Source organism: Oncorhynchus mykiss, chromosome 30 (assembly GCF_057628025.1).
Source record: "Oncorhynchus mykiss isolate SJ-2025 chromosome 30, ASM5762802v1, whole genome shotgun sequence".
NCBI classification, from domain to species: Eukaryota; Metazoa; Chordata; class Actinopteri; order Salmoniformes; family Salmonidae; genus Oncorhynchus; species Oncorhynchus mykiss.
The window spans coordinates 12121122-12147271 of record NC_143051.1 but is presented as its reverse complement, the minus strand read 5'-3'; the positions used below and the strand labels follow the sequence as shown (position 1 = coordinate 12147271).

Below are 26150 nucleotides of genomic sequence, written 5' to 3'. Positions count from 1 at the left end.
GGTTTGCTCTTAGAACAAGTTTTCATATAACCAAACAGAACCAAGGGACTTAATATTAACACGGAGGGAGACATAACATGTGACTGGTACTTCCTGTGGCAGTCAGGTATGCGTGTTCAGATTGACTATATCATGCGTCATAATCCTATGACCAATCACCTTGAGAAAGTAGCCTTGAGCCAACTCTGCTCAAGTCATTCATCCTCCCATGGCCTGGCGGTTGGCCTAGCCCATGCAATCACAGCCTGAGGATCGAAGACTCCAGATGCCACTGACAAACAGTCAGAACAGAGAATGCCTGTTGCCATAACAACAAGCGGGTATCTCTGGGGAGTGGACAGACAGGAGCTCCATCGGGACCAGCTCCTGTCCCTCCAGGGGAACAAATATTAACACTGACAAGCAGGAGGCGCAGCACCAGGAGGCGCAGGGAGAGAAAAGAGAGAAGCTACTGTATTAGACTTTGCATCCTGTCCAGGGGGTGTACTTGTACTAATGCTGCCTCACGCTAGATAAACAGGAGATTGGCCCATAGGGCAGAAGCCTTTCTAGCTTGGACATGGCTTACCTACAGTTTTAAGACCAGCTTACCACCCACAGCTCCTAACCCAGTGTTTTCCATTGGCGTCAGGTAATCAGCCGGTCACATACTCATTTTCCCTTCACATTAACCGAGCTAATTTCCTATTAAAAGTTTATATTCAGTCATCCTTTGAGCCCTCTCCCGCTACAATAAACGATAAGCATCTTCTAGCAATCTATTGAGAGGATAGGCGGTCAGTCAGTCAAAGTGAGGGATGACAGGAAAACACAAACGAAAGAAAGCGAGAGGTTAAACTCGCAAAAATCTGTCCAAAATAAGCCCAATGCGTGTCTATGGGTTTATTTTGGACCTAAAGCTTGACGCCTGCCTTCCCGCCTTTGGGACAAACACTCCCACTGTTAGGGCGGAGACATGAGCATCTCGTCATTATATACAGATCTCTTGTTGCAGTCAAATTTCTTTACATGGAGGGGCATGATGCTCATGAATTATCAAGTCCCATGTAATGTAAGGGGTAATGAGTCGAAATCTACGACTTATTGTTTCACACATTTCTTTAGAACCATTTTATTTGTGTTTCACAGCCAGCCACACAGAGTAGTAGTAGAGCATAGTAGGCTATTTACTCTGACAACTGGACAGCAGGCGTTAACTAGTTTATAAAAAGGTGACTGAATAAAGTCTCGCATCAGGACAAGTAAACCAAAGAAAAAACATTCTTATTTTTGTTGCTATGTCGTCGGATTGCTAGACAGTGATGCTCAACTTGGAGTGACTCGTCTCACCATGCAATGTAGCCTACCGAATCACATCGGAGAGAGAGCTGTTCATTTGGCTCCCTCATTCGCATAGGCTACTGGTAGCAGGCCTAAGCTTTTTGCCATTTATCTGAAGATAAATTATATAAACATTAGAAGAAGATGGTGAATCATCACTGCATGAACAATAGGTAGTGGACAGCATCATTCTGGCCCAAATATAATAATTAGGGCCCTAGTGGAATCCATAAAAAACTCAACAATATTCAGGAAAGTGTTGACATTTGTAGGGAATCAACTAAATGTATTGAACATTTACTAATTAGCCAAAGTTTATCATAAGACATGAACAAAATGCATCAGGGGTTTCAAATTTCATGCAACTTTCTGAAGAGGCAACGAGAACGCCCCCGTGTGCAATGCACACATCTACCAGATCTACCAGATGGAAGCTTTCTGAAGAGGCAACGAGAACGCCCCCGTGTGCAATGCACAAAATATATACTTTGGAAAAAACAGAAACCTGAAAAACTCAATTCATGAACTGTTTTAAATAATGTGGGCTATTTACTTCATTTGTTTGTTTTGATAAAATGCCTGATTGATTTCTGTGTTGCTGGTTACTATGTACATGCGGTAAAAATGCAGAAACTGACAGATCAGGCTTCAGGTCTGCACCACAGTACGTTCATGCCACAGGTTGTGAGGAGTCAAACATCTCGCTTCTTAATCAAATCGTTATTTTTGTCACATGCTCCATAAACAACAGGTGTAGACTAACAACAGGTGTAGACTAACAGTGAAATGCTGACTTACGTGTCCCCAACAACGCAGAGTTAATAATAAACAATAACAAGCTGGTTGAATAGAAAAGGCCACCACTGAGAGCAGAGAAAGTGGTGGCAATGCAATTTAAGAATTGTTTAAGCAACCAGGCTTGTTCCAAAACACAGTCAGTCACCACAGATTCTAGACCAACCAAGACAACAGCAAAACATACTTGTCTACAAAAAGTGTCAACGCCAAACTAAATGTGTCGATGCCATTGCCAGAGAGCGCACAATAGGCTACCTATTGAGTGGTACGTTTAGGACCAGATTCTGTCTAACTGGAAAGAAGGTTGCTGTAAATACCATCACCGTAGAATATCCTGTATTCCTGTTACAAGAAGGTGGGAGCAGAATCAAGAAGAGGTGTCAGTGCTGGCTAGCCCTCCATGCCCTCTTTATAACCAGAGAATTTTACTTATTTCACTAGGCAAGTCAGTTAAGAACAAATTCTCATTTACAATGACAGCCTACAGTAAACAGTACCAATAGCAGAGGAATAATAGCCGGTGTCAGCGTGGTGTAGGGAAACGCTACCTACTGATACAGAATCAGATATGTAGATGTAGCCAATGGTTAAATGTAGGATTAAGTGTGGTGTAATCTGATCCCAGACTTGTGGGCCTCCCTTGAGTGTTCATAGGAGGACATGGTGGAGAGAGAGAGCCAAGTGGATTTCAGGACCAGCGAAACACGCACCAAAACAGAGGATATAGATCCTCTCTCAAACACTCCAGCCAGAGCCCCAGGGGCATGAACACGTAAATGGGCTAATCCGTTACACAAGGCAGACTAGAAGACATGACATGCTCATCAACGCCACCTTTCATCAGACACAGGCACCCTGTGGTCAAACCAGGCCCAGCGCCAGCTACACAGACAGCCCCCCCCCCAGTGACCCTTGCCTAGCCTCATGTTACTGTACCTGCCACTGCTAGTCTCAGCTTTCTCTGTTACAGTAACCAAGGCTGAAGACTTCCCCTGTTGTCACACTCGTCTTTCTTTATGCTGCTAATGCAGAGAGAGGGGAACCTTCCTCTGTGTGCCAAATGTCACACCATTTAGCGAAGTGTCAGCTGTGCAGACACCACCCATCAGGTTCCCATACAAAAGACAACTTCACTATTTGACAATAAAATATACAATTCTGGCCACAACAACTAAAGTAGTAATGTAGACCAAATGACAATGGACCACAGCAATGTCTAGTACCATCCAGCATTGAGAAGACTATCAGTGTTCAAAGCAGACAATTCAGTTGCGGCATGTGAGCAAACATTTGTTTTCACGATGACTCACACCATGTTTACTGCCAATCCAAGCCCCAGAGAGAGGGATCAACACTTCAAGTCCAGACTGATCAGTCACTTTTGTAATGTTCCTCCATAAAAACTCAGCAGGTGCGATGATCCTAGATGTGTGGTTGTGTCTCAAAAGGAGCTGATCAAAAGTAGAGTAGGGAATAGGCCAGGGTGATTTGGGATGCATCCTGTGCCCGAAGCTAACCTGAATCCAGAGCATATACTGTACAGCAGAAGACATACAGACAGGGAGTGGGGTGTGATACCGGTATGCGTAGCATGGAATCTGGTGAATGAGGCCCTCCATGCCTGGCCGTTGAAAGCTTGCCCTTGGCATCAGGCTGTATACATGTGGGTTGGCTGAAGGGAGCTATTTCCAGCGGCTCCTGGCTCCAGCCTCGTACGCCAATTAGCTTTATGATAAAGCAGTTCAGTGAAACCCACTAGGGTTGTCACTATACTATTATATCCATACTCAGAGGTATTGCAGAAACAAAACAAAACATAAAGCAAACAAACTTTCCTGAGGAAAACAGTCTAGGCGTTGGAGACAAAACAGCCCGATGTCACCCAGTTTCTTTTCCAAGCTATAGCACACAATATTTTGAATAAAGGCACTTTATTTTTTTTTTAAGATCCAAAAATAGTTGTCTGCTTCGTTTTATTTTTGACATAGATACTGGTACCGTGAGAACCCTACTTGAAACAATAAAATAAGCTAGCAAGGTCCTACAGGAAATGGATTTACAGTCAGTCAATTGATACAGATTACATTTATGATATACAATGCATTCAGAAAGTATTCAGACCTTGACTTTTTCCACATTTTGTTACGTTACAGCCTTATTCTAAAATGGATTCCAGGAACGCACGATATATAATCGCTGAGCATATCGGAGTCTGACAATATTAGATAAAAATGCCAACAATGGCATAGACCCGATGTCTAGTTAAACACCGATGTGCAAAACCGATGTCAAAATTGACATGCATACCTATATAAAAGTAGGTGACGCCACGAAAAATACAGTGCTACACATAAAAACAGGAAAATACTTCACACTTCCAACAACTAAAGCTCAAGTCCAGCAGTCATTTGAAAGAGTAAGAACATTTCAGTGAGACAACGCAAAGGCGAAACCCATTAACGCCAAGATAATGGAATTCATTGCCCTGTCGACAATCAACAGTCCTCTGTCGTATATGATGTTGGCTTTCGCCGACTGGTCCAGCCCCGGTACACACTATTTATCAGATGTTGCCCTACCGGAGTTACAAACAAAATTATTGAATCCATTAGGGATGCACCGACATGACCATTTTTGGCCACTACGATATCTGATATTTTCCTTGCCAAAAAAAACAAATAATGATTATTTAAAATGTTTGCGATCATTTAAGCATTCTAGTACAGTTAAATAGTTACACACAGAAACTCCCCAAATACAGGTGTGCCAAGCTTGTGGCATCATACCAAAGAAGACTCGAGGCTGTAATCGCTGCCAAAGGTGCCTGAACAAAGTAGAGTCAGTTGTACAACAATGCCTTCAACTGAAATGTGTCTTCTGCATTTAACCCAACCCTTTTGAATCAGAGAGGTGTGCCTTAATCGACATCCATGTCTTCGGTGCCCTGGGAACAGTGGGTTAAGTGCCTTGCTCAGGGGCAGAACGGCACCTTGTCAACTGGCCCAACGCTCTAACCACTAGGCTACCTGCCAGCCCAGGTAGGGTAGCGTCTGAACTTATGGAAATATCATATTTCCATTATTTTGAATAGATTTGCAAAAATGTCTAAAACACTGCTTTGCTTTGTCAATGTGGGGTATTGTGTGTAGATTGGTGTTATTTACAATTTAGGCGACTAGTTAAGCGGATTTCAATGGCTAGATAGCTATGACTTTCACAGCTGTTCAAGTCAACTTCCTCCCCAAATGCATTTCCTCAAGTCCACTTGTCTCTGAATTGTTGACTGAGTGTTACAAAAACCAGAGAGCAGAACATACGTTTGCCTTGGTTTGAGTGTGAACTACTAGCTAGTTAGCCAGACATTACCCGATAAGAACCCAAAACAACCATGTCTAAAAATATGCATGTCTCGATTTAACCACCGGGGATATCAAATTGGACAGCTTGTACAGTGTATGTTACCTTAACATCCAATCTCGCTTCCCCTGACAATGTTGCCGTGCGCTCGGCAGTGTGCGTGAAGCCTTGGCAACAGGAGACAAGTGCATTCGGGTAACGTTGTCATGTTACACCGGTCCATAGTCAACGGTAGGACCGACCAAAACTCTGTACATCGAAACCAGACAGCGACGTTTCCAGTACAACACTGGGTAGTTAGGCTACAGATAGTTGCCCTTGTTCCTGTTCACATGTAGCTAAGGTAGCTATATACGTATAGCTAGCTATACATCAGTGGGTACTGTAGACTCATCACCTAGCAACTTAGCAAACAGGCTAATTATATTTGGCTAGCAAGCCTTCTCGATCAGTTAATTCATATAGAGGACAAAATATAACATTGACACAAGAAACGGTACCGCATGTCTTGTAAAATAGGCCGATGTTTGTATGTAACTTTAATGTTTACCCAACAACGTTGACTAGCCCCTTCTCCGTCTGTTAAGGCATGCAACTAACTACCCTGCTAAAGTTATGCTAACCAGCCGGTTACAAGCAAGGCAGTTCAGAAAATAAAAATGGGACACATTGGGCTGTAACTGTTAGTGTGGGTCAAACGAATAGCTGGCTAGCACTAACAAAGCTATCGGGGTTTATAAACAGAAACAAAACTAGTTATCGAGTAATACTATGGCGTAGTTGGTTGACTAGCCACAATAACTCCTAGTTAGCTAGCTCGCGTCCGTTAGCGTGGTTAGCTTGCATGCTAACTAAACGAACGTTATCTTCCTATAGCTAGTTACCGGCGTTACGCAGGAAACGGGCAGTTGACTGGCTAACGTTAGCTGTTGTCGATGTTAAGGCTTTTTCGATAAAGCCTACTAGTCGTTCGCTATTAAATGTTTAATTTAAGTTGACGAACATTGGTGTTTTGCCAACATTTTCTGTAGATCGGCGAAGCTGCAGAGTTGGAAAACGACTTATTTAGTTGCCATATTCCAGCGTTAGCAGGCTAGCCTTAGCTAGCTACTTTCTTCCCAATAAGACTGACGCTGTAGCGAAATAGTTATCTGGGTTTTTTTGTGTGACAATGTATAACGATATGAACAAGCGTTCTTACTTACAAAGAGCAGGCTGGACATTGAAAACCAGTGACTATCCCGGAGAATGTGGATGGGGAGCAGTAACTGCTGTCAGATCTTTTTAGTTCCTCTTGTGGGTGAGAGAGCTCACATCGGAACTGTTGGGAGGAGTTTCAAGGTGGTAATCTCGTTAACGTCACTCGGAACGCAAGAAAACTAGGGATCACAAAACAACAATGTTTAACAAATAGGCTGTTTTTTTGTAATATTAAACTGGAATCCTCGAGATATATTCTTTATTTCAAGTTGAGCAATGGTAATACCGCGTTCATGTGCTAGTCGGAACGAGGAATCTCAGAAATGTCTGATTTGGTAACTGGTACGTGCCGCGTTCAACGAATCAGCATATCGGACATTTCCGCTTTACCTGTTCCGACTATAAATGTTCCGACTCATCATCACCAATCTCTGAGTGACGAGCATCGGGACTCAAGAGTTGGTAAATTGAGCCATTGGGAGTGTTCGAGCGGATCATTTTTGTCAAGTCTGGCCGTCGTTGTTCAACGCCTTTCAAAGTGTATTGCATTATTTACCAGTTGTCCACTTATGTGTATATGTTGAGTGCATGAATTTGACAAAAATAATAATAATGTGGTCCAGAGGTAATACAATTTTTACTGCAAATTTCTGCAGTTGCTCTTCACCAACGTCATCCTGCATCCATCGCCTGTATTGTGGGAGGCTCTATTGCCAACCAATCATTCGGGTGTTTTTTTTACCCATGTGAATGTGACCAAAGACATGACTGAAACAGAATCCAACTTTTCCGCAATTCATGTATACAATTGATATATACAAATGAATGTGATTTTTGATGCTCTTTCTCACAGATTGATTGTACAATGTACACACATGGTTTCAATTGGTTACTGTGTGATATGGGGGTTGCAGCCATCTTTATTTCGACATTATAAAGATAAACTTTTATAAACAATGGCAACACTGCCATGTTGATCTGAGCCTTGCTTTTGGAAAACCACATTATTGTCCATCTTTCATCTGTGGCAGATGCACCTGACTTCAACCCTGGACATTTGTCTACAGTCGGTTGCTTTCGCCTTAAAACTCAAAACGCACCCATTGTGGTCCACCTAGTTAGATTACCTCCAGCCAAGAAGCCTTGTCCTGTTTTACTAGCCATGTTATAGTATAACAAACAGTCAAGCGATGACGTAATCACTTGTTTTGTGTGATTGGCTATAGAAAATATTGGTCAGATACAGCCCATAGCTTTTTATTTTTTTATATGGCTTAATCATTGATTAATCTAATGTCATGTTATGAATTAAGGAAATATAATAGTAACGCCATGCGTGAATATGTATCCAATATGATAAATCATGTTATTCTCGGACATTATTCTCAATTAACGAAATAGGTCCTCTGTTTTGGTCCATGTTACCTTTTAGTGAGACATAAACACCACCTAGTGGTCAATTGGACTGTCCCTTTATAATGGTGATTCTTATGAGAAACAGAACATTGAACAAAGCATTGTCAATGTCATTAAAATAATAAAGTAGCTTTTGACAAATGTGCCAACACTATATAGGCTTACTTGCACCCAAAACACCCATATCAACATAAAATGTTTAATTGAACTGAACATCCTCGCAGATTGGTAAAAAAAAAAAAAATGGAATACATTTTATTTTATGTTTAGTCTATTTTCTCTGTTGTAACAGATTACCCATTGAACTAGCTAATTTCACTGGAAATGTACCAGTCCCCCACGCGGCCGTTTCCTTCTCCCACCGAAGGAGTGTGTACTGCTGCTACAGTAAGGGATACAGCTGATACAGGCGCCCCCTGGTGGTGAGTAGTAGTAGTAATCAAACAAACAAAAACATTGTGGGAGACAACGCGGATGTCTACAGAGACTAGATGGTGATTACCAATAAAAGTTACATCATCTTAGAAGTACTTTTCAGTTGCGTGTTGTCGTATCTCGTGGTCAGGTACAGGGAAGTAGTCAATTAAGAGGCAGATATCAGCAGCAGAACAAACTCAAATCAAGTAAAATAATAGCTATGATATTATTTTGACAGCATAATTAACTAGCTAGCTAACTACTGTAGCTGATTTAGGCCTGCGTAATCTACGTTCGCTATGATCAGGTAAAAGTCTGGCTAACACCTAACTCGAAGTCCTCCTGACTTCAGTCTGGAAAGGCTATTTTGATGTTGTCGGCACGATGCGTCGATAATGAGGGGAATGCACACGCTCCAGCAGGTATATCTCTCTAGTCACCCCCAAAACCAATTCTTTCTTTGGCCGCCTCTCCTTCCAGTTCTCTGCTGCCAATGACTGGAACGAACTACAAAAATCTCTGAAACTGGAAACACTTATCTCCCTCACTAGCTTTAAGCACCAACTGTCAGAGCAGCTCACAGATTACTGCACCTGTACATAGCCCACCTATAATTTTGCCCAAACAACTACCTCTTTCCCTACTGTATTTTATTTATTTATTTTGCTCCTTTGCACCCCATTATTTTTATTTCTACTTTGCACATTCTCCCATTGCAAATCTACCATTCCAGTGTTTTACTTGCTATATTGTATTTACTTTGCCACCATGGCCTTTTTGCCTTTACCTCCCTTATCTCACCTCATTGGCTCACATCTTAAATAGACTTGTTTATACTGTATTATTGACTGTATGTTTGTTTTACTCCCATGTGTAACTCTGTGTCGTTGTATGTGTCGAACTGCTTTGCTTTATCTTGGCCAGGTCGCAATTGTAAATGAGAACTTGTTCTCAACTTGCCTACCTGGTTAAATAAAGGTGAAATAAATAAATACAAAAATGTTATTTTTTCCTGATTGGTTCTCCTCTGTCTCTTTCTCACTCAAAACCACATGGACAACCACACAGCCCCTTCAAATACAACTGTTGGATTTTCGAATCCAAACCACATGAGGTCTCAATTCCCCAGGAAAGAAAAATACATTTGAGAGAACCAATCAATGTTCAGCCAGAAACAAAAGCACAACTCTGTGTGAATTCTGCATTAACAACGGCCTCCTGTCCAGACCAGTGTGTAGTAGCTCTCCCTCCTTGTGAGTCATGTGAGTGGCTTCAGCCAGACTAGATAGGCCACCCCACTTTTCCCAACTGGACATCTTTGTGAAGAGTAGCAGCTCTTGCTTCCAGTGTGTGTGTGTGACAGGCAAAAACACACCGTCTGTTTGATGGATGTAGATGTGGTTGTTATGCTCAGTCTAGTGGAGTCCTTACCAGACCATGGAACATTGATACCATCAGGTGGCTCTCTTCTAGATAAGACACCATACACATTACTGGTTATTCTCCAGAGTGACTTGAGGCCAATATCTTCATTGGTACAGTACATACCATTCTGAGAGCAAATTGGATAGCCTATGTAGTCTTTTATACTAAGCCCCAGACACAGTAAGCATACACTACTAATACTCCCTGTAACCAAATGTGATGTGTGTTTCACATGGATGTGAAATCTAGACAAAAATCAACACAGATATACAATAAAGTATTTATTGTTTTGGTATCAATACAATCAAGTACTGTAGATTTTGTATAAGCAGACAAAACATTTTCAATCAAAAAGAGTGCATTTTATACCCATATTGCATAGAGGGCACACAATAGCCATGTATAAGACAACAAAAAATCCTATAGGTTGATACATTGTACATTACACAAAAAAAGCATGTTTTTTAAAATCCACAAAAATAATCCTTCATGAACAATGCTAGAATGCTAACTAGGTGTTCTAAATGCTCTCGTTCAACGCTGTTAAATACCATTTATACCATCTAGGCTTCGGTGGGCGGTTTTGGCGTTACAGTTAAATTATCACAAATGTATAAAGACATCTTCATTAAGGTCATGTGCAAATTAAAATGCCCATTTGTATCCATCTCATTTGTATCTATCTCCAAACTATAACATCTATCTCCAAACTATAACATCTATCTCCAAACTATAACATCTATCTCCAAACTATAACAAACAAATATCCCTTAAAACCGAAGCAAGGCGTATTTTTTATAGTTTTTTTAATCATTGAATAGAAAACAAGTCTAATCAGTTTATGATCAAGGCAGTACATTTGGGAAAAATTATTTGCACACACTGCAAGCTCTGAAACCAAGTGACATTGTCTATGACAAGGAATAGACAAAAGGAGAGTAACAGTCTGTCCGACCACACCACTCAAAAATGGCTTTCCGAATGTCTGGAATACAGTACATAACAAGAACAAGTCTTGAATTGTCTAGTAGACTTACACAACAGTAATGATACACAAACTTTGCTTAAGGATGTTCAGGTTCTGATGAGAGGATTAGGGGCACCGAGACTAGTGAGAGTGCATTGGATAAACCTAAAACACTGAACGTGAGACACGAGGCTCAACTCAGTCAAAACCGATGACCGTTTCTCCAGAACATTTCAAAAACATCATTCTTTAGACACAGCTATACAGCAATTGTATTAATATCCCTACGTTAATTCTTCTTCTTATTTACCACAGGAACCTGGATAACCATTGTGAATGAATGTTGGCCTCAGGTTCTCAATCTGAATACAACTTCTACTCTTGGGTATTGTTACAGAAAGATAACTCAAAATCTAGGAAAATAAATGGGTGCTACCTACCATTCTGCTATATCCTCCATGAATAGCATCAGGGCAGTCTAAATGGTGTATTCTCACCATTGATGACAAATAGTAAATATATCTAATGATGGAAACATACTATATGATGCCCCTACATTGAACTTACAGCAAGGGAGTGTGATATACTGTATGATATAACCTTGAGCCCAAGGTCACTGGAAAATCAAGGTCTTCACGATAAACCTTCATGTTTTTATTCCAACATTACTGTCGTCTTACTTTGAATACATTTCCCACGTGTCTATTTGACGTTTCTTCTCTTTGCATGATGTGTAGCCCACTACTACTACCAAACCAAATTCTTCTCTTTGCATGATGTGTAGCCCACTACTACTACTACCAAACCAAATTCTTCTCTTTGCATGATGTGTAGCCCACTACTACTACTACCAAACCAAATTCTTCTCTTTGCATGATGTGTAGCCCACTACTACTACTACCAAACCAAATTCTTCTCTTTGCGACATTGACCAAGCTATAGGACCATACATGTGCATTTAGGTAACCTTCATGATGACACACATGTCCTATTTGAACCACATCAGATCTTCAATTCAAAACTGTGGTGGAGTATTAACTAGAAGTGCATGACTCAGAAAGCATGTTCCATGGTCTCTGAAGTTCATCTTTCACCCAGATAAAGTGTTAACGGCTGGAAGTTAAAAAATAGATACAGACAGAAACACTGTACTGCACTAGGAGAACTCACACAGCAAACACCCTTCTCACCTTTGTCCCACCGTTTCTCCCAGAAATAACAGAGCCATGTTAACTGTTATGCAATAACAATTTCACAACCACAGGGCCTCTCTCTCACTCCCTCCCTCCCTCCCTCCCTCCCTCCCTCCCTCCCTCTCTGTCAGTCTCTCTCTCTCTCTCTCTCTCTCTCTCTCTCTCTCTCTCTCTCTCTCTCTCCCTTTCTCTCTCTCTCTCTCTCTCCCTTTCTCTCTCTCTCTCTCTCTCTCTCTCTCTCTCTCTCTCTCTCTCTCTCTCTCTCTCTCTCTCTCTCTCTCTCTCTCTCTCTCTCTCTCTCTCTCTCTCTCATGACTTATTATGGAGATTCATGTATGGTCATTTCCAAAAGTTAACCTTTCATATCCTGTCACAAGACTTCCAATAGGAATACACTGTGGCAACATCAGTTGTTCCATTTAACCAAGCAATGGACAAACCATTTTAGTTGTGGATGTATCATTAGGTGGAAAATGAATGTATAGCCTTTATGTTATACTGAGGCTTATGGAGGATTATACATTGTTACTGTACATTTATCATCACAATGAGATAATAACTATAGCACCAAATACTGGGAGCGTTGTGTAAGATCATTTGAACTGCACCCAATGCACCCATTGGGTTTCATCTGAACCTTGAAAGGGTTACTCTGTAGAAACAGGTTGGATGGCCTTTAGCCAGTTGTTAATGTGATTTGTAGTTGTGATGTGCTTTGTAGTTTGTAGACAGAATGAGGCTTTTAATGTGAGCTATCCCTCAGAACGTTCACTCTAAATGTTAATGTGAAAGGTACTAGGGCATTGATTGCTCGGCCGCAGCCATGGCGTTAGCGGACACAAGAAGCAGTGATGTCATCAATATGTGTGTGCCATAGAGCACCCAATGAGGGTGACATGGGAGCTGCAATGCAGGTAGTAAATGGGAATACCCACAGAATGGATCGATGCAGGGAAACATGCCATTGATCCGAACGCATTTGGCCCACAATTTCTGTCTGTTAGCTGACGCATAATGTATTTATTAATATAATGATTAACTTACACATTTATTCATATATTTATTTATTTGTCTATTTAATGTGTTCTATATACAGTATTTATAATTCTTTAGGTTACTGGTTACTATTGATGCTTTGTCAAAGAAGAGGAAACGGGGGAAAGCATGGTTACTCTTGGATGTTTAATACTGCTGTCTCTATGTGTCCCCTGCTTTGTGTGGATCTTACACAAGTTGGATAGAGCAATGACTTCTTATTGGTCAAGTCATAGCCATGATCCAAAACCGTCACCTTCTAGAATGACCAGCAATGACTTCTTATTGGTCAAGTCATAGCCAGGATCCAAAACCGTCACCTTCTAGAATGACCAGCAATGACTTCTTATTGGTCAAGTCATAGCCAGGATCCAAAACCGTCACCTTCTAGAATGACCAGCAATGACTTCTTATTGGTCAAGTCATAGCCATGATCCAAAACCGTCACCTTCTAGAATGACCAGCAATGACTTCTTATTGGTCAAGTCATAGCCATGATCCAAAACCGTCACCTTCTAGAATGACCAGCATTGCTTTCAGCACCGGCCTCTCATAGAACCAGAAAATTAGCACCCAACAGACAACTAGAAGTTGACTGTCAAAACATCAGAGCGTACTGATAAACAATGATCCATCGATCCCTATAACAGGTATTTAAAAAACTTTTTTTTAAAGTAAAGTGAAAAGTATTGGATATTATTTCACGTAAGGAATTGTTTATTGAATATACTCTTCATACTGTATGTGTAATGGTACATCTTTATGTGAAATATTGATTTAAATAGGAAGGACGCGCACACAGAAGGAAATGGGAGTTTTTTGTGCAGGAAGTGACTGCAGCCAGGGGAACCAATCAGAGCCCCAGGTTCTGACGATTTAATCCTACTGATGTCAGAGCATTTGGGTAGGATGTGCAGTCACATGGGTAGGTCGAATGCTACGTTCATAACCAAGTGGGAAGGTGGTATTTACCACACACGACTGGGGGAAAAAAAACACTTTAACGCTCCTCTAACTGGTAATTACTAGTGGGAAACTCGTCTATCATCGCTGAGCTCCGACTTCTCCCACATGCTGACTTCCAACGTCACCTACTAAGGAAATTATAACAGTATTTATGACAGTTAAATGCAACAACAAAACATTATTTATAAAAAGCAAGCTATTAATATGGTTTTAAACACTATAATATTTTACAAGCACGATAGCTGTTAGCCAATCGCCGTTTCTCAATGAGTTCAAAGAACGTGATTGCATCCAAATGGTATTTACCACCTTCCCAAATAGTTATGAACGCAGCATAATAACTGTTACTTAGACAAAGTAAGGCACTTAATAGTCCGAATCCAATAAACAACAACAATACAGACAACGATGACAAAATAATAATAATAACAATTATGACAATAATAATAATAATTATAATAATATAAGCTAAAAAAACAAACACGTAAAAATAAAAAAACTGACATTTTAAAGAAAGAGATAAAAACAGAGCACAGCATGAAGTATCCTTCTCCTGCTTTTTAATTCTCCATCTTCCGTTCACAACGTCTTTTCCTGTCGTTGTTGATGTTGTTGATGATAACATTATACAGGTGGTGTTATTCTGGCTGCCGGTGTTTTGATACAGGGACATCAGAAGGCACCCTAGGTGATAGTTGACTAGCAGGCCATTATGTGGGACAGAGCAGGAACCCTGAGAAGGACGAGTGGATGTATTCGGTGGAGTAGAGCCCGTTAGCCTGATCCGAGGGCATCTGCATCCACACCTGGTCGTTCTCCTTCAGCTCAAGGACGGCACTACCGGACGCCTGGTCCATGTAGCCCTTCTTGTACTCGTCGTAGGTATATGTGGCTGGAACATAGTTCTTGTACAGTGCCACCCACAGACTGAATCCCTTTACGTGCACGTGGTAGGCAAAGTAGTAGACGCCAGACATGGGGCTGGTGAAGATACCGGTGGCAGGGTTGTAGGCATTCTGCCCGTTGTACAGGGTCCTGTCGAACTTGATGGGCGTCCCAGAGGGAGGGAAGGCTGTGGTGAGGATGGCGGTAAAAGCAGGTGCCAGGGTGGCGGAGAGATCTGCACGGCCAAACTGTGGTTTTCCGTTCCTCCCGTCTGGTACCTCGTCCCCACCCAGCCCTGAATCTGTTAGCCCAGCCACCCCGGTTTGTCCGTTTCCTGCAGGGCCAGGGGGCCCAGGTGGCCCTGGAGGACCGGGGTTGCCGTTGAGTCCAGAGTTGCCTGGCTTTCCTGGGGGACCTTGGGGACCTGGAACTCCTTTTTCTCCGAGCTTGCCCAGACCTGGAAGACCCGGCAGCCCAGGTTCGCCCTTCAGACCTGGGATACCCTGTGGCCCCATTGGCCCTGAAGGCCCCTGCAGACCGGGGATTCCAGACTGGCCTCTTGGTCCTGGAGACCCAACAAACCCAAGCTCCCCTTTTGGTCCAGGATTGCCTAAAAGACCTGGGTTTCCTGGCAGGCCTATGTGCCCTGCCTCGCCTTTGGGCCCAGGTTTTCCGATAGCCCCGTTAGGGCCCGGGAGCCCTTTGTCTCCAGAAATGCCTGGTTTTCCAGACATACCACCAGGACCCTGGTCCCCTCTGATCCCTGGCAGACCTGGATGCCCCTGTGGACCCAACTCTCCCTTCAGGCCGGGCATGCCGTGTTTTCCTGAAAGCCCCATGGGGCCCTGTATTCCTGGTGGTCCTGGTTGTCCATCTGGGCCCATGTCTCCTGGCTGTCCCGCCATCCCAGGCTCTCCCTTATCTCCAGGGACGCCTGGTCCCCCGAAAAGGCCCTTGTCTCCCTTTGTCCCTGGTAGACCAGGTTTGCCGTAGCCAGGACCTCCAGGAAACCCTGGAGAACCCCTCTGTCCTGGCTCACCTTTAGGCCCAAGTGGACCGGGTCCTCCAGGCAATCCATCATTACCAGGCTTGCCCAATCCAACGGATCCTGGCTGGCCTTGCAGCCCTGGACCTCCAGCCTTCCCTGGCTCTCCTATTCCTCCTGGGAGCCCCTGGTCCCCTTTAGGCCCAGAAGGACCAGGAAGCCCGTCAAGTCCTGGTTTTCCCATGCCCTGATTACCAGCTGGCCCTGGGGGGCCCCTGAGCCCATTGGGGCCCCTGGTTCCTGGCAATCCAGGATTCCCATTGCCATTCTCTCCCTTGAGTCCACGCTCCCCAGGATTTCCAGGCCCACCTTTCTGTCCTGGTTCTCCACGAGGCCCAGGTTGGCCACTCCCACCTGGAAGGCCAGGTTTGCCATTAAGAGACAGGCCAGCTGGGCCGGGGAGACCTGGTTGACCTGGAAGTCCTCTGGGACCTGGTTCACCCCGGAGTCCAACCTCGCCATTATTCCCAGGCATCCCCTTAATTCCCCCTTTTCCTGGGAGACCCGGAAGTCCTGGCTTCCCAATGCCCGGAAAGCCTGGAGGCCCCTGAAGGCCAGGCTGGCCATTGAGACCTGGTTTCCCCAGCCCTGGTTTTCCCGGAAGTCCCGAGGGCCCAGTTGGGCCTCTAGGTCCAGGTTTTCCTTGGGGCCCTGGCTCGCCCTTTACGTCCATCATGGGTGGCATGTCTGTAGGAGAAAATGGAAGATCATGTGATTGATTACCTGTTCATCCCCTTTCAAATCCTTCATTATCTTACAAAATGTATCTTAAATGTTGAAAAATGAAACATTTCCAAGGATGCATCCCAAATGACATCTCCAATGCTTCCCAAATTCCCTATATAGTGCTCTACATTTGACCAGGGCCCTAAGGTAAATAAGGTGCTGTTTGGGACATAGCCCCAGTTTTTTTTTCTTTAGTCAGTGACTTGGCTCTGTAAATAGATGAACAAAAGGTTTGTATATATGTCCCTAAGACAGCACTCAATAACCCTGGATTTGCAATAAACTATAATTGATTTTACAGTTGATTGAAAGAGGCATTCCGTTCAAGTCACAGTAAACTGAATTGAAAAACCTAGAGTGAATACTGTATAGATATGGTTCTACATACAGTATAGATATGGTTCTACGTTAGTGCCAGTGTGCATCTGCATTGCCAAATTCATGTCATTGTCTAATTAGTTTTGTTTGTCAAGACAATGATGCAGGGAATTCAGGATGGAATGGAGGAAGGATGTGTGTTGAATATTGGACTAGCTGATCTAGTAGGAAGTTGGCTAAAGAAGAAAAACAACTGGAAGCGAGACTGAACAGTTTTTTTTTGACAAGCATTGACCCACAGTAGCTTAGATCAACACTTGGTTTGGTATGAGGTTTAGGTAAACACCATTAAGTAGCCACTGGGAGTTTAGAACTGGACACGTGGATTTAACAACAACAATCATCCCATTCGTCTGTCCTGTCATTGTTGATGATAAATTTGTATTTTGACTTACACTTATTAGAATAAAAAACATGAGCTGGCGCACACCCAGAACAATTATTTTGTGTGGAGGTACTGAATAACGGCGAATAAACTATAAACTATATGAAATAAAGAGAGTCGCACACTCCATATTTAAACTCCCACCCTGAAGACGGCACAGTGATGCCGAAATGTTGGTGATTTACTGGGAGTTTATATATGGAGTGTGCGATTCTCTTTATTTTTTATAGTTTATGACATACATTTATTAAACATCATCAAAATAAAGTAGAGAGGAATTTCTGTTGATTTCCTGGCAATTTTGTACTTAAATTAACTTAACTACAGGCAATAACTATTGAGCAATACTGAAGTGTCTTGATTTTCCACTTATTGTGTTTGTGGAAGAGGTAATACCAATGCAATTTAGTTTCATGGCCAATAGGTGGTGGTAGCTGCTTGCCATTTACACAAGCCATAGAAAGACAACAAGACGTGTGAATCCAGAATAGAATGGCTGTGTGTCCAGAATGGCTGATGTAGGTTACCACTTGTTGATCACATCCATCATTGAACTCTAAAACCAGGGTATAGGCCTCGTTTATGCTGGCATAGGATCCATCTCATGTCAACACTTCAGGTAAAGTATCTTCATAGACATAGGAACGGACAAAGGTAGCCAACATCATAGATGAATGGACATAGGAGTCATAGGAGATGATTGTGAACAACAGGAAAAGGAGGAGCGAGCACGCCACCATTCTCATCGACAGGGCTGTAGTGGAGCAGGTTGAGAGCTTCAAGTTCCTTGGTGTCCACATCACCAACAAGCCTATTCCCCCTCAGGAAACTAAAAAGATTTGGCATCAAAAGGTTCTACAGCTGCACCATCGAGAGCATCCTGACTGGTTGCGTCACTGCCTGGTATGGCAACTGCTCGACCTCCCACCGCAAGGCACAACAGAGGGTAATGCGTACGGCCCAGTACATCACTGGGGCTAAGCTGCCTGCCATCCAGGACCTCTACACCAGGCGGTGTCAGAGGAAGCCCCTAAAAAAATTGTCAAAGACCCCAGCCACCGCAGTCATAGACTGTTCTCTCTGCTACCGCGTGGCAAGCGGTACTGGAGCGCGTAGTCTAGGACCAAAAGGCTTCTCAACAGTTTTTACCCCCAAGCCATAAGACTCCTGGACATCTAATCAAATGGACTATTTGCATTGTACCCCCCCTTTTAAGCTGCTGCTACTCTCTGTTTATCATATATAAATAGTCACTTTAACTCTACAGTCATGAACGTACTACCTCAATTAGCCCCGCTAACCGGTGCCCCTGCACATTGGCTACCTGGACAATCTGCATAATGTCCCCCCAACCACCACCCGCCAACCCCTCTTTTACGCTACTGCGATTCTCTGTTTATCATATTTGCATAGTCACTTTAACCATATCTACATGTACATACTACCTCAATTGGCCCGATTAACCGGTGCCTGTATATAGCCTCACTACTGTATATAACCTCGCTACTGTATATAACCTCACTACTGTATATAACCTCGCTACTGTATATAACCTCGCTACTGTATATAACCTCACTACTGTATATAGCCTCACTACTGTATATAACCTCACTACTGTATATAACCTCACTACTGTATATAGCCTCACTACTGTATATAACCTCACTACTGTATATAACCTCACTACTGTATATAGCCTCACTACTGTATATAACCTCACTACTGTATATAACCTCACTACTGTATATAACCTCGCTACTGTTATTTTCACTGTCTTTTACTGTTGTTTTTATTTCTTTACTTAACTATTGTTCACCTAATACCTATTTTTTACTTTAGAATTGCACTGTTGGTTAGAGTCTGTAAGTAAGCATTTCACAGTTTTTTTCGGCGTTTGTGACAAATAAACTTTGATTTTATTTTATTTGACATCCTCCTACGGATTTTTCTTAGATTTTGAATGATGGAATATTCTTTTGTCAGTCGTTGTTTCATGGTGAGTTATTGATAATGTGCCTGCCATGAAAGGTACTTGTTTTGAGGCAGCTAGGAGCCCTTGTCCCCTCGTAGAATGTAATGATCTAGAATATTTTCAGTGACTCTCGGCACAAAAGGCACTCGACAAAGAATATGGTAAATGCAGTAGCTAGGGTCATGTTTGGTCAGGAGCGCAACTTTCACTGCATTTCTGTCCTCCCCAGTTTTATCATTGGAATGTGATACAAAATGAGGCAACTGTGTGCTTTAGGACCACGCGGACGCCTCCGAGTGGTCGGGGAGGCTGTTTGAAGTGTTTATCCGACCCCCAAAAAAGTAATAATTTTGGTGGGGTAAATTGTCCCCCCACTTCTAAAACCAAAGTTGCACCCCTGTGTTTGGTTATGGGAAGCTGAGAGAGAAATCACTGGTCGTTAGGCTACTGTTTATTTAGCTCCACTGTGTGTGTGTGTGTGTGTGTGTGTGTGTGTGTGTGTGTGTGTGTGTGAGAGAGAGAGAGAGAGAGAGAGAGAGAGAGAGAGAGAGAGAGACAGAGAGAGAGAGAGAGAGAGAGAGAGAGAGAGAGAGAGAGAGAGAGAGAGAGAGAGAGAGAGAGAGAGAGAGAGAGTAAAATAAAAGTCAATTGAATTGAGAGGGAGGGCTGGAGGCATAGACAGAGAAATTCATTCAAACATCAATTGAATCCGATGCTCTCTCTCTCTCTCTCTCTCTCTCACACTTACTTTCGCCTCTTCTCCTTCTCACACACTAAGTTAATGCAGCATACGTAAAAGAAACTGAACACAAATGAACGTTGCGTTCATGTGTTACAGTTCATAAGAACATCAGTCAATTTTTTAAAAATCATTAGGCCCTAATCTATGGATTTCACATGACTGGGAATACAGATAAGCATCTGTTGGTCACAGATACCTTTAAAAAAAAATTAGGGGTGTGGATCAGAAAACCAGTCAGTATCTGGTGTGACCACCATTTGTCTCATGCGGTGCAACACATCTCCTTCACATAGAGTTGATCAGGCTGTTGATTGTGGCTTGTGGAATGTTATCCCACCCCTCTTCAATGGCTGTGTGAAGTTGCTGAATATTGGCCGGAATTGCAACACGCTGTCGTACACGTCGGTCCAAAGCATCACAAGCTTGTTCAAATGGTGACATGTCTGGTGAGTATGCAGGCCATGGAAGAACTGGGAAGTTTTCAACTTCCAGGAGTTGTGTACAGATCCTTGCAACATGGGGCCGTGCATTATCATGCTGAAACATGAGGTGATGACGGCAGATGAATGGCACGACAATGGGCCTCAGGATCTCGTCATGGTGTCTCTGTGCAATTAAATTGCCATTGATAAAATGCAATTGTGTTCGTTGTCCGTAGCTTATGCTTACCCATACCTTAACCCCACCGCCACCATGGGGCAATCTGTTCACAATGTTCATCAGCATTCCGCTCGTCCCCACAACTCCGTACATGCTGTCTGCCATCTGCCCAGTACAGTTGAAACTGGGATTATTCCGTGAAGAGCACACTTCTGCAGCATACCAGTGGCCATCGAAGGTGAGCATTTGCCCACTGAAGTCGGTTACGATGACGAAGACCCTGGTAAGGATGACGAGCACGCAGATGAGCTTCCTTGAGGCGGTTTCTGACGGTTTGTGCAGAAATTATTTGGTTGTGCAAACCCACAGTTTCATCAGCTGTCCAGGTGGCTGGTCTAAGATGATCCCACAGGTGAAGAAGCCGGATGTGGAGGCCCTGGGCTGGCGTGGTTACACATGGTCTGCGGTTGTGAGGCCGGTTGGACATACTGCCATATTCCCTAAAATGACGTTGAAGGCGGATTATGGTAAAGAAATTAACATTACATTCTCTGGCACCAGCTCTGGTAGTCATTGCTCCAGTCAGCATGCCAATTGCAAACTCCCTCAAAACAAGACATCTGTGGCATTGTGTTGTTTGTCAAAACGGCACATTTAGAGTGGCCTTTTGCTCTCCCCAGCGCAAGGTGCACCTGTGTAATGATCATACTGTTTAATCATCTTCTTGATATGCCACACCTGTCAGGTGGATGGATTATCTTGGCAAATGAGAAATGCTCACTAACAGGGATGTAAACACATTTGTGCACAACATTTTTGAGAAATAAGCTTTCAATGCTTATGGAACATTTCTGGGATCTTTTATTTCAGCTCATGAAACATGATACCAACACTTTACTTGTTGCTTATATTTTCTTGTTCAGTATAGATTCCCTACATACTGGTCTTGACGAGAAGAAAAAAAAACTGTTCAGGGAGGTTCTCTTCTGCGCTGTTCAACCTGTCCAGTAAATGTTGAGGAGTTAAGATGGAGTCTTGTTAAAGCTGCAATATGTCACTTTTTGTGCTACCCGATCAAATTCACATAGTATTGTGAGTTATACATCTGTCATCATCGTTAGAAGGAAGCCTATGAAGTGGTAGATCTGTTCTATGTGTGCTATTTCTATACTTCCTGTTCTTAGGGTTTGTTTTTTAATCTTTTGCTTTCGGTTTAGTACACCAACTTCAAACAGTTGAAAATTAAATATTTTTGGTTTTTGAAAATATGTTTTATTGCGGTTTAGATGGTACAATAATTCGATACACCAGTGGTCACCAACCAAGATCACTTTCTGAGTCAAATTACAAGCCGAGATCTACTGCTCAGATTTTTTTTAGATATGAAATGTAAGCATATGCAACATTAACCAATTAAAAACAATTCTGTAGCAATGAGGTTTGTGCAGTAAGCTATAGGCCCAATACATTATCACTGCATATTGGCTATGGTTGAATTGCAAATGTTGTTCTTCTCAGACCATTTGAAATTAATTTGTTGTTTTACTTGTGAGGCACAGCTGAGAGAGCATAATAATTTGTTGTTTTACTTGTGAGGCACAGCTGAGAGAGCATAATAATTTGTTGTTTTACTTGTGAGGCACAGCTGAGAGAGCATAATAATTTGTTGTTTTACTTGTGAGGCACAGCTGAGTGAGCATAATCATTTGTTGTTTTACTTGTGAGGCACAGCTGAGAGAGCATAATCATTTGTTGTTTTACTTGTGAGGCACAGCTGAGAGAGCATAATAATTTGTTGTTTTACTTGTGAGGCACAGCTGAGAGAGCATAATAATTTGTTGTTTTACTTGTGAGGCACAGCTGAGAGAGCATAATAATTTGTTGTTTTACTTGTGAGGCACAGCTGAGTGAGCATAATCATTTGTTGTTTTACTTGTGAGGCACAGCTGAGAGAGCATAATAATTTGTTGTTTTACTTGTGAGGCACAGCTGAGAGAGCATAATAATTTGTTGTTTTACTTGTGAGGCACAGCTGAGAGAGCATAATAATTTGTTGTTTTACTTGTGAGGCACAGCTGAGTGAGCATAATAATTTGTTGTTTTACTTGTGAGGCACAGCTGAGTGAGCATAATATATATATTTTTTTTTTACTGGACTGATGGCCTGCATCTGATGGTCAGTCTGAGAGGAGCGAGGGAGCATCTGATGGTCAGTCTGAGAGGAGCGAGGGAGCATCTGATGGTCAGTCTGAGAGGAGCGAGGGAGCATCTGATGGTCAGTCTGAGAGGAGCGAGGGAGCATCTAATGGTCAGTCTGAGAGGAGCGAGGGAGAAGTGTTGACACCTGAAATGGTTCAAAATGGGAACAGTTTGCCTTCCCGGCACTAGGGCTGCCTACCGCCAAAAACACAAAACCATTTAAAAAAAAAAAATATGAACGCAAGGCTTTATCGTTAGGTTTTATAAAGACGTGTTTGGAGATCGACTAGGAATGTCTTGGAGATCGACTAGGAATGTCTTGGAGATCGACTAGGAATGTCTTGGAGATCGACTAGGAATGACTTGGAGATCGACTAGGAATGTCTTCGAGATCGACTAGGAATGTCTTGGAGATTGACTGGTTAGTGACCACTGCTCTACGCTATACATTGCTTGTTGTCTCACATAAACTGAAATTAAGAGAACTATTCCAATTTTTGCAAACAGGAAATGGCAGAGCAAGTTCTGCATATTGCACCTTTAAAGTCCAAAAGCGGATGTCCCGTCACAGGCTTTCTTTCCTTTTCCCTTGAAAACCAGAACCTCCAGTTGTTGGGGACTCAAATACAAACACAGTGTCTGACTGTCTAAAGTGAAAAAGAGTGGTAACGGCAACCAGATGGTGGGAGGAACAAGGCCTACCAGAGTCTAGCACACACACACACACACACACACACACACACACACACACACACACACATACTGTGCAGGGCCTAGCGGAACCCAGCGGAGTTCAGAAAACAGTGGGCAATCAGAGCCTCATCAGACCTAGTGAACCCCTGCCAATTCCTACTAGACCCAGAGAAGGCAAAGAGGCGTAGTCTCCTCACTGTCTTTTTACTGCCCACCAAGGACAAATAAGGCACAGGCTTTACTACACAAATATATGTGTCTGTCCTGTCTCGATCTGGGATGGCCTCCATATCAAATATACAACCTGGATGTCGGTGAGGGAGAAATGGATATACTGTTTTTTTCTCTGTGTGGGTGGTTTTTGTGAATGTCTCTGATGATATTTTGTCCTACTAGTAGTTTGTCCTTATGAACCCATGTTTGGATATTTGTCCTAATTATATAAATCCTGAGGTTCCTTGATCCAAGCAATAGTACTGGCTCTCTGGGAGAGGCAGTGAGATGCTACTGGCTGTCTGGGAGAGGCAGTGAGATGCTACTGGCTGTCTGGGAGAGGCAGTGAGATGCTACTGGTTGTCTGGGAGAGGCAGTGAGATGCTACTGGCTGTCTGAGAGAGGCAGTAAGATGCTACTGGCTGTCTGGGAGAGGCAGTGAGATGCTACTGGCTGTCTGGGAGAGGCAGTGAGATGCTACTGGCTGTCTGGGAGAGGCAGTGAGATGCTACTGGCTGTCTGGGAGAGGCAGTGAGATGCTACTGGCTGTCTGGGAGAGGCAGTGAGAAGCTACTGGCTGTCTGGGAGATGCAGTGAGATGCTGCTGGCTGTCTGGGAGAGGCAGTGAGATGCTACTGGCTGTCTGGGAGAGGCAGTGAGATGCTACTGGCTGTCTGGGAGAGGCGATGAGATGCTACTGGCTGTCTGGGAGAGGCAGTGAGATGCTACTGGCTGTCTGGGAGAGGCAGTGAGATGCTACTGGTTGTCTGGGAGAGGCAGTGAGATGCTACTGGCTGTCTGAGAGAGGCAGTGAGATGCTACTGGCTGTTTAGGAGAGGCAGTGAGATGCTACTGGCTGTCTGGGAGAGGCAGTGAGATGCTACTGGTTGTCTGGGAGAGGAAGTGAGATGCTACTGGCTGTCTGGGAGAGGTAGTGAGATGCTACTGGCTGTCTGGGAGAGGTAGTGAGATGCTACTGGCTGTCTGGGAGAGGCAGTGAGATGCTACTGGCTGTCTGGGAGAGGCAGTGAGATGCTACTGGCTGTCTGGGAGAGGCAGTGAGATTATACTGGCTCTCTGGGAGAGGCAGTGAGATTCTACTGGCTGTCTGGGAGAGGCAGTGATATTCTACTGGCTGTCTGGGAGAGGCAGTGAGATTCTACTGGTAGTCTGGGAGAGGCAGTGATATTCTACTGGCTGTCTGGGAGAGGCTACTGGCAACCTCAAACTTCAAATCAAGACAATGACAATGGATTTGGATGGATCAATATCTTGTGATGGTTATAATATTCTGGTGAAGACTGTTATAACAAAGCAGGGTACAGTGCATTCGGAAAGTATTCAGACCCCTTCACTTTTCCAAAAACATTTTTACATTACAGCCTTATTCTAAAATGAATTGAATTGCTTTTTCTCCCCACGTCAATTTACACACAATACTCCATTATGACAAAGCAAAAACAGGTTTTAGACATTTCTGCTAATGTGTTAAATAATAAAAAACTGAAATATGATATTTATATAAGTTTTCAGACCCTTTACTCAGTACTTTGTTGAAGCACCTTTGGCAGCCTTGAGTCTTCTTGGGTATAACCCTACAAGCTTTGCACACCTGTATTTGGGGAATTTCTCCCATTCTTCTTTGCAGATCCTCTCAAGCTCTGTCAGGTTGGATGGGGAGCGTTGCTGCACAGCTATTTTCAGGTCTCTCCAGAGATGTTCAATCGGGTTCAAGTCTGTGCTCTGGCTGGGGCACTCAAGGACATTCAGAGACTTGTCCCGAAGCCACTCCTGTGTGGTCTTGACTGTGTGCTTAGGGTCGTTGTCCTGTTGGAAGTTGAACCTTCACCCCAGTTTGAGGTCATGAGCAGGTTTTCATCAAGGATCTCTCTGTACTTTGTTCTGTTCATCTTTGCCTTGATCCTGACTAGTCGGTCAGTCCCTGCCGCTGAAAAACATCCCCACAGCATGATGCTGCAACCCCCATGGTTCACTGTAGGGACGGTATTGGCCAGGTGATGAGCGGTGCCTGATTTCGTCCAGACGTTTGGTATTCAGGCCAAAGAGTTAATTCTTGGTTTCATCAGGCCAGAGAATTTTGTTTCTCATGGTCTGAGTCCTTTAGGTGCCTTTTGGCAAACTCCAAGCGGTCTGTCATGTGCATTTTACTGAGCATTGCCTTCCGTCTGGCCACTCTACCATAAAGGCCTGATTGGTG

The 26150-nt window shown here is 43.2% G+C and overlaps 2 protein-coding genes across 7 annotated transcripts in view; both read right to left on the bottom strand.

Annotated features, from left to right (window-relative positions):
* LOC110487937 (protein tyrosine phosphatase type IVA 2) overlaps window positions 1–7369 on the bottom strand; it is a 48973-nt gene extending 41604 nt beyond the window's left edge. The window contains exons 1-2 of one of the 5 annotated variants that reach the window (XM_090227563.1): window positions 6962–7058; window positions 6681–6854 (exon numbers count right to left, since the gene is read on the bottom strand). The gene's annotated coding sequence lies outside the window, so the exon portion shown is untranslated. Of the gene's footprint in view, window positions 1–6478 lie in introns of all 5 variants that reach the window. The other 4 variants (XM_036971819.2, XM_036971820.2, XM_090227564.1 and 1 more) reach the window with 4 other exon arrangements.
* A 2832-nt stretch (window positions 7370–10201) lies between these two features.
* The window catches only part of col8a2 (collagen, type VIII, alpha 2), a 101425-nt gene continuing 85476 nt past the window's right edge, over window positions 10202–26150 (bottom strand). For both annotated transcript variants that reach the window (XM_021559856.3, XM_090227562.1), the window contains exon 3: window positions 10202–16711. In XM_021559856.3, coding sequence (XP_021415531.3) covers window positions 14805–16711 — 1907 coding nt within the window. In that variant the 3' untranslated portion in view covers window positions 10202–14804. The remainder of the gene's footprint in view (window positions 16712–26150) is intronic.